The sequence below is a fragment of the Synchiropus splendidus genome, chromosome 11, assembly GCF_027744825.2.
Source record: "Synchiropus splendidus isolate RoL2022-P1 chromosome 11, RoL_Sspl_1.0, whole genome shotgun sequence".
NCBI classification, from domain to species: Eukaryota; Metazoa; Chordata; class Actinopteri; order Syngnathiformes; family Callionymidae; genus Synchiropus; species Synchiropus splendidus.
The window spans coordinates 16624902-16633560 of NC_071344.1; the positions used below are offsets into that span (position 1 = coordinate 16624902).

The 8659-nt window shown below is 42.4% G+C and overlaps 2 protein-coding genes across 4 annotated transcripts; both read right to left on the minus strand.

Annotated features, from left to right (window-relative positions):
* Positions 1-1243: 1243 nt before the first annotated feature.
* Positions 1244-3150, minus strand: LOC128767539 (uncharacterized). Of its 2 annotated transcripts, XM_053879647.1 has the most exons (6): positions 3084-3150; positions 2544-2873; positions 2140-2475; positions 1948-2070; positions 1499-1545; positions 1244-1417 (listed from the first exon to the last, which is right to left on the minus strand). In XM_053879647.1, exons 1-6 carry the CDS (start codon positions 3130-3132, stop codon positions 1307-1309), a joined length of 996 nt encoding a protein of 331 aa, XP_053735622.1. In that variant the 5' UTR covers positions 3133-3150; the 3' UTR covers positions 1244-1306. The 2 variants fall into 2 exon arrangements, with proteins under 2 accessions (XP_053735622.1, XP_053735621.1); XM_053879646.1 differs by having other exon boundaries at positions 1948-2475.
* Positions 3151-4203: 1053 nt separating this feature from the next.
* On the minus strand, positions 4204-7322 carry LOC128767534 (uncharacterized). Of its 2 annotated transcripts, none has more exons than XM_053879642.1 (6): positions 7190-7322; positions 6689-7021; positions 6296-6619; positions 6122-6232; positions 4731-4774; positions 4204-4649 (listed from the first exon to the last, which is right to left on the minus strand). In XM_053879642.1, exons 1-6 carry the CDS (start codon positions 7230-7232, stop codon positions 4530-4532), a joined length of 975 nt encoding a protein of 324 aa, XP_053735617.1. In that variant the 5' UTR covers positions 7233-7322; the 3' UTR covers positions 4204-4529. The 2 variants fall into 2 exon arrangements, with proteins under 2 accessions (XP_053735617.1, XP_053735615.1); XM_053879640.1 differs by having other exon boundaries at positions 4204-4652.
* Positions 7323-8659: the final 1337 nt, after the last annotated feature.

Here is an 8659-nt window from a genome sequence, read left to right on the forward strand (position 1 = left end):
CATTAAGTTTTGGTTTTGATCATATGTTTATGTCAGACTGAGGCCAGGTCATGTCCCACCTAATAAATCTTTGTGTTCTTCATTTGTTGCTAAGGATCCTTCACATAAACAATTCACTCCTAGAAATGCTACCATCACAGCTGAGGCCACCATGTTGGATGCTGCTTCATCACAACTCTGGTCTCCAGCTACATTGAAGCTGACCAAATGATCCATTCCATTTGCACTTTCACCTGGCGTCTCACTATGGGCACACCATTCGCTCATGTTAAAAGCTACTGAAGAGGTCAGCGCTGTGCGCGCTCTTTTAAAGACGAACAAGAGCCACAAACAGTGGAGGGCGGGGCTGTGGTCGCAGTTGCTTCAAGCCCAGCTGCACACTGAAGTCACAAGTCGTTCATCCAGACAAGAGGTCGTCATGAGACACTGCACTGGATTCATTGGAGAGACAAAACACCTCCCCTGCACAAGACTCAGCACTACATTTCCAAAACACATTGTTGCCATCAGTGTACAACAAGTGTTCTTACACTGGACAATGCTGTTACTCTCACTACTTTTTCTTTTGATTCAAAGAAGTTCTTCACGCTGATCATGACTTTGTTCAAAGCACCCATCAAATACAGGTTTGTGGAAACACTGTTTAGAGAACGTACCACACATGGTGTTTTCGTGTTGTTCTACAAACATAAAAGTGTCCCTCCGTCCTCACAGAGGCAAGTTCTCGGAAACACTGGGGTGGTCACGATATATAGAAACTGGTGCTACATGGAAAGTTTCACAATGACGTGGTCGCGCCTTTGCACTCGTCCTGTCTTCCTGTTGTCTTTGCACGAGGCCAAGAATAACTTTTTTTCAATGACCACAAAAGAGCTTCACAGAAACACAGCAACACCTTTCTTCACAACTCTCACGCTTAAAGAAAGGAGTGCTATTTCATGGATTTATTGAAAGAGTTGGGGTGTACTCCAAGAAAAATATGCAAAAGAAAAGTGTCTACTTGAATGTTCTTAAATTATTTCTGCAATTTTTTTTTTCAATTGTTTTGTAGCTGCGGCTTCATGACCTACTTGAGCAGGAGCTGTATATTTTTTGTCTGACTTCCTGTTATGCAACCAAATGCGAGCGACAGGAGGCTTTTGAAGATGAACGTAGTATTATTTTCCACCACTTAAATGGTGCTTTAAATGGTTGTACAGAAACAAACAATTTCTTCCAATTGGAATCTTTATTTCACCAAGAAAGGACATACGCATGGCAGTCGACACCAACACACACGTGCTGATCCACGAGTGCGGGGGATCAGTTAGAGGGCTCCATCTCTCCTGATCAGTGCAGACGGTCTCAGCGGTCCACCTTTGTCAGCTTTCTTCTGAGTGTATCTCACCACAGAGCAGAGACTCAAGTCCTCAAGCTCCTGCGTAAACAAAGCCAAAATAAAAAAACACAAAAAAACAAATCAAAATAGGAAGCACTTGCATATATCTGAAATACCAACCGACAACTTGTATTGACTTTTCCCAATCGCTGCTTGAAAAGATGACTCTGCAAAACACAAAAAGGACTGATGTTAAAAGTGAGCACTATGAGGTGAGCAGTTGTAGCTTCATGAAGCTTCATTTTCAGAGCCCTGGTATCTCCATCATCTTAAGCAAGTGAACATTTTAATGTCACCTCACATCATTATGAAACTGTGAACACCAAGTATTGAAACTGACGCTTTGTCAGCTCATGACTATGTAAATGTAAGTTTCATCTGGTGACACAGAAGCCGGTGAAACACTCGCCTTCAGTACAACATGAGCTTTTGGTTTCATGTCTTGAGCCATTTATTTAGTTGATAAGTTTCAAAGATGCAACAAGCCTGATAAAAGCTAGAACTTCAAGAAAAGCTCTCATATTTTTCTGCATTTTTACACACATGCAAACAAAAATTGTATTTTTTACCTTCAAATTCAAAACAATTTTCTTTCTTCATTATCATGTAAATCAGAAGAAAAAGCACTCCCAGACTGAAAGCGACAGCCGCACCGTTCACGAACTGCAGAGTCTGTTGCCAGTGACCAGACACTGGGAAGAAAGACAAAAACAGAATAACAGAGTAGGCTTGAGTTCTCTCATGTGAATTTGATTTCCTACCTTTGCTTGTGATATTTGTCCCATTTCCGAACAAAATGTGTCCACATGAGGCCACAGCGCAGTAGAGAGTCTCATCATCAGAGCTGATATTTCGGGAGATCCTGTAGCTGCATCTCTGCAGTCTGGTGGTCGAGTCCTGCTCACATTCATCTCCTCTTCTCTCATGTGTGACCAGCACATTTGCTGATCCCGGCGTTCCGAACTTGAACCAGTGAATTGTCTCTTCACCTGCACACACGTCTTTACCATACTGAGATAGAACTGAACATTGAAGCTCCACAGTGTTATTCTTGATGGAGAAGTTCTGTTCGACAGCTAGGACATCAGGTTCGGCTCCTGAAAGAAAAAAAAAATCAGGCAATGTTTATGTGGAGATCATAACTCATAGGCTGAGTGTAGAACACCTTTCACTTGCAACGCTGCCTTGGACAAAAAATGTATATCTAAAAGCCAAACTTCGATGCAGAAGTAAAATCCAGCGTCATCCAGCTGCATCTCCCTGAGCTGCAGATGGAAGTTCTCAACATCGTCTTGACTCGCCGTGACACGGGAAGGGCCGGCAACCTGAACTTCACCATAGCGGTTAGCGGACGCCAACACCTGAGGAGTGTTCACGGCAGAAATCCGTATCCAAAACAAGTTTCCTTTCATCACAGTTGAGGAGGCATGGCTGCATGTCAGGTTCACATCTTGTCCCACTGGAACTGTCACGGTGGGCATGACATTTTCACTTCCTGAAAATCAGCATCATAGTAAGAATATAAAACTACAACACGATACATTAGCATAAATTATTACTCAAGGATAGCATAATAGAAAAAATAAAATGTGCAGAAGAAAAAAAAAAATAGTCAAGAATTATAATTTTAAAAAATGCTAGAGAAACAGGATAATTCTGAAAAAAAAAAAGCACAGAAGCATAGCAAATGTGTTCCAGTACTCACGGCCAGTCACCAGGAGCGGTACGAGACAGTACACAAGCAGCATCTCCATCGCAAATTCAGCCGACGGTCAGAGGCGAAAACTGTCAATCTCATCACTTTCAACTGAAGCGAGAGAAGAAGGGAGGGCACATGAGAAGCCACTCAATTGGCTGCTCTTGACATGTGTGCTAGAAAGGGAGAACATCTTGCCCTGATTTTTGAACTGTCATATAGAGCGAGGCTTGTCTTCTGAGACTGAGCTCCTTCATTCAAACATTCTGCTGACTTCAACACAGTGTTTATGCTGATGATAATACGCAGTGAACAGGGGGTAAAAACAAATAATTTTAGAGTATTTTTTTTCTCTCTGAATTCATAGTTCACCGTTATTGAAGTAATAACAGCTTCTGAAGTGCCTCATGGGCTAAATCAGACCTGGGCAAAGTGCGGCCCGGGGGCCATATGCAGCCCTTTGCTTGCGTTTTTGCAGGCCTCATGAGGTCCGACTAAAACTATACAACTGATAAGTTATCTTTTTTTTTAATCCCGTTTACGTTTTAGCCAGTACTAGTTCAACAGTAAATACAACACTTTCATTTCTGTTTCTTCTTTTTGTCATGTCAAAATTCGTCGAAAGAAAATCCAAAATATTTTTTAAATAAATTGCTCTTCATCTTCGATATTTGGTCCATAGTTTTATTCTTTCTATTCAAATAAAATGTATGTGAACTTATTCTTAGTGGGGCTCATGCCATATTTACACTTCTTAATATCCTTGCTTCCATTGAATCTTTTATGGTACATTTCGTCCTTTTTACTTAAGATTCGTAGTCATCGCCGCCTTTCTTTTGGCATGATGGCCCCTCACAACAGCCACTGTCTATACTCTTTAGGAAATGTAACTGCCCACCTCTGGGCTAAATGGTCAAGCCCTTCTGGAAAATCAAGTCATTGTTGTTGATATCATTTAATAAAAACACGTCTGCATTGCACCAAATGTATATCTAACAGCCAAACTGGAGATGTGTTTGTGAGCTTCAGAACAGGAATGTTCTGTGATTGTTCATGATGTCGTGCACCAGGAACACTCAAGCAGAAGCCTTTTTTCAGGGTTTTATTACGCTATAAACATCTTCTAAACATGACCACCTGTTGAACTGATAGGAGAAACTGCACCGTCCCTGTGAATAGGTCAGGTCAGATAGAAAGTGGAAGCCAACCAATCAGGTTTAATGTTGTGGTCACATGACACGGTGTGACTCACGAGGATGCTGACTTGTTAACCACCAAGAACTACACGCATTAAATGACATTTGTCTCTGAGCACAGTGGAGTTTCATATGTCATGACAGTGTCTGTGTGACAGGCCAGTAACCAACCAAGAGAGTGGTGGCGACATCCTCTCAATGGAGCCAAGACAGGGTTATATGGGGAACAACACAGGTTCCATGTTAAGCTGCTGTTCATTCACTCCCTCCCTCTCACACCAGAATATATCACATTGTCCATATTGGCATTGTTCTCTTTCCGGGCAGTTTTCCTCTTGTTGTAAGTTGGTGCAGCATAAACCAGAACGTCCTCTGTCACCTGCTGGATTGCAAGAAAACATGGTGAGACTTTCATTCCCGTATGTAAGGAGGCAGACACCGAAGGCTCCGGCAGCTTTACCTGCTGATCTTCATGGAGTCCAGTCTGTGTTTGTTTCATAGCAGCTAGGAAAGAACAAAAGAGATCAGAAGGAACATGCTAGACCAGATGTATCTTGACTCTCTATATGACAGGTAGCTCATGAACATTCAGATTCCAACTCTGTTTTGTGCTCCACGTTTTTTGTCTTAAAAGCTCTACAGTAAAGTGGTGTGTGTCTTGCAGCTAAGATGCCTGGTCCCTTCACGAAAACCTTCAAAGTCAAGAGCAGGAAATGGGCTGTCAGCGACGCTCATAGACACGTTAGTGAGGTTGTGGCAGGAAACAGACTGAGCTCGGACGGTGCAGCAGCCTGATGCGAAAGTGACAGGAGCGACAAAACCAAACTTGTACTCATGCAGAGTATCTAGTGCATTTCTGGACTCAGAAAAACATCAGATGTCTCAATTCGTACTCGGTCTCATGCATTCATATCAAATCTTTAATCTAGTCATCTACAGATGGTGCAGAGAGGTTCATGATGTCTTCTGCAGCCAACAATTGTCGACCTGTGACAGGAAGCCATTGTTGGCACTTCGACCTAGCAAGTCCTCCCCCTTCACCCGGCTTGAGCATCATGTCCTCCTTCACCACATCTATGACTTCAACGGTCGTCTTCTGATCTTGTCCTCTCCACTCACTCCAGAAGCCTCAGTACCTTCATCTCCGAGGCTCCTCTCACTATTTCCCCTTTCACATTTGCTCATTCAGACGCCACACTACTCACCCAGCCCACACACTCTTCCTCATCTCCCTTCATCTCTGTCTCACTGAAACACCTACATTAAGTGTGTATACGCTCTACTTCTTTATGTGGCAAATGTAATGCTAAGATGCTTATGCTGATGCTAAATGAGCAAGCAACTTTGTGGTCTGTTCAAAGCATATCACAGAGCTGTGTGCCAGAAAACTCACCAAGCGAGAGATCACGAATAAACACAGTTTTAGCAAAGAGTTCGTTTATATGCATCAACAACTGGCCACTTCAAGGATCTGTCCGTGATGGATCTGCTGGTGTTAAAAGTCCCATGTGTTCAAATTTTCTCACATTTTAAAAATAGGTTGAGCGGTGGTTTCAATAATCGGCCTGTTGCTTGATCACGCACTGCAGAGGCGTGGCTTCCTGTCAAGACCTCGCTCTCAAAAACACACGACACAAATGGCTCTCTGACCACCATCATATGTGGTTTGTAGGATGGAAATATTGTGCGTCGATGAATTTACGGTGACCAAGTGTAAGACGGAACATCCCAATGGGCTCAGTGTAGCTTTCACTGTGGTTGTGAGAGAAAGCTAAGAGTCGTGAAGTAGCTTCAGAAAACAATATAATTGTTGGAGAACAAGAAACATTTAATATGATTTTGGTTACTTACTTTTTAATTTGAGGTGTTGTTTCATGATGACACCAGTCAGAAGAGCCATAACAACCAGATTCACTGCGAGACTGCAGCCCAACACAACTGTCACCAGGTCAGGTTGTTTATCTGTAGGAAAACGTTACAAGGAATATCTCAACAATTTTACTTGTGGTGCCACACATCATTTACCTGGATCTTTATGTTTGGTTCCATTCCCAAACAGAACGCGTCCACATGAGACCACAGCGCAGTAGTAAGTCCCGGTGTCAGAGGAGTTGATGGGGAGGTGATAGACACAGGTGTGTGGAGAGGCCTGCTGACATTCATCTCCTCTGTTTTCATGTGCGATGAGCAGATCTGGAGTTGATTCATCGTCTCCAGATTTGAACCAAAACACTCTGTCCTCCTCTGAACATGAGCTCTTCTTTGTATCAGAGAGAACTGAACACTGAAGCTTCTTTTTCTGTTCAAGTGGAGACGTTTGAACCACAGCAGTTTTGTGAGGTTCTGTATCTGTCGAGGAGATGAAAGCTGTCATGTAGAATCAGTGAGCTAGATTTGGGCCAGCAACCAAAAATGTACCTGTTACGAGCAAAAATGTTGCATTATAATACAGCAAATTTAAATACTGAGTTTCAATGCAGAAGTAAAATCCAGTGTCGGACAGATGTGCTCCACTAAGATCCATAACAAACTCTGAAGAGCGTGGTCGTGTCACTGTGATGCGAGGAATCTTGGCCTCAGGTGAACCATGTTGAGGCGAGGCTGCTAAAACCTCTGGAACATGTTTGGCAGTATGTCGAATCCAATAGAAGTGCCCTTGCCACAGTCGTGAATCATTATGGTGGCAGCTCAGCGTCACATCATGTCCCACTTGAACTTTCAATGTCAAGACTTTGAAGTCACTTTCACATCCTGAAAGGTTGAAAAACAAAAAGTTCAATAATACTTGCTAAATACATATGCAATTTTCTGAATAAGACAAGATTGAGTTGCAAAACAAGTCAAAATGTAAGAACATCTTGACATCAAAAGTGACTGCAGCAAGTGTCGACTAAGGAGATCAATAAAGAAAATACTTACGATCAACCAAGAAGAGCAGAGCAAGATATAACACAGACCTCATTGTCACTATCAATCCTGCGATCTTGACTATTTGAAGTGAAATCTCCTCATCTGTTCCTTTTTTACTCAGAAGTACAAGAGGGGTGGGAACAAGAAAAGTCCTCCGCGGCTTGATTGGTTGAGCCTTAAACTTCACACTGGCTTTGTGTGTTACAAGCGGAAAAAGGTTGTGTCCTTTGTCTTTAAGCTTTCACACAAAGGCATGTTCATAGACGGTGGTAGTGAATCTGCAGCCTGACCATGTAGCTCAACACACACAGCAGACAGATTATTTAATAAAATGAAAATTAAATCTTAGCGTCCTTGGTTCATTTTCAGGCATTATTTTATCAAGTGCATATTTCTGAGGAGAGAAAACAATACACAACGATAAATTATCGGTTGCATTTGTTCCCTTCCGACTGGGAAGTTCCAAGTGAACTTCACAGTTCGCCGTCTTGTTCATGGAAACTAGATTTTGGACCAGCCAACATCTAATACATATTTGCACACACCTGCAGTGCAAGACAAATGAAGATGTTATTACATAATTGACACGTTTTTAATCTCAAGTACTCGCACTAAAGCAGAATAACTTGTGACTGATCGCACACTAACCCCCACTTATTCTAAATGTCACTTAAAGGAAGATGTTCTCAACCCCAGAGTGGCCAGTAATGTTTCTAATGTTCTGCTGCTAGTGTGTTGTCGAGCCTCTTCAGAGCCCCTGAGGTGATTCTGAAGAATGTTCATGTTGGCTTGTTGGACTCGCTGGCTGTTGGCCACTCTGCTGTTGATAACATCTTCCTTTAAGTTGCCTTTAGAACAGTTACAAAAAGTGTAATTCACTTGCAATGAATGGAGAGTTAACTCCAATTGTCTCAACTGCTTTGCTCGCTGAAACTTCAGTCACAAAGTCAAAAAAACACTGTTGCGAGATGCAGAGATCTTTTACAGAGCATGGAAAAACACAGCCTTTTTGATAATACCAGTCTAAGCGGTTCATTCATGGCACTAAATTGTTTGTGAGTGGGTGTCTACATGTGCCGGCTGCTCCCACCTCTTGACCCCCTCAAGCAGCTGGGATGGACTCCCTTAAGTGAATGTGTGAATGAAAATGAAAGTCAATGCAATATGTTGGTTACAGAGACAGTTACAGAGACAATTGTATTTTTAAAAAAAAGCGAGAAGAGGTCATTTCCGACTAAGAAGAAGGTTCACTTGGTCACGCCCAACCAAGCGCACACAAAACCATTTCCTTCACTTGACTGAAAGCAGACTTTAAACAAACGTACAGAACTGATTTAAGTTTCAGAACTTAGATTTTGTGGTCTCATTAACCCACGAAGTTTGAGCAGAGACGGTGGATCAGGTTTGAGTTTCTGAAAATACATCTTCGCGAATTCACAAAGCCCCAGTTAACTCTCATTGGCTGTGTCGAGGGCTGCT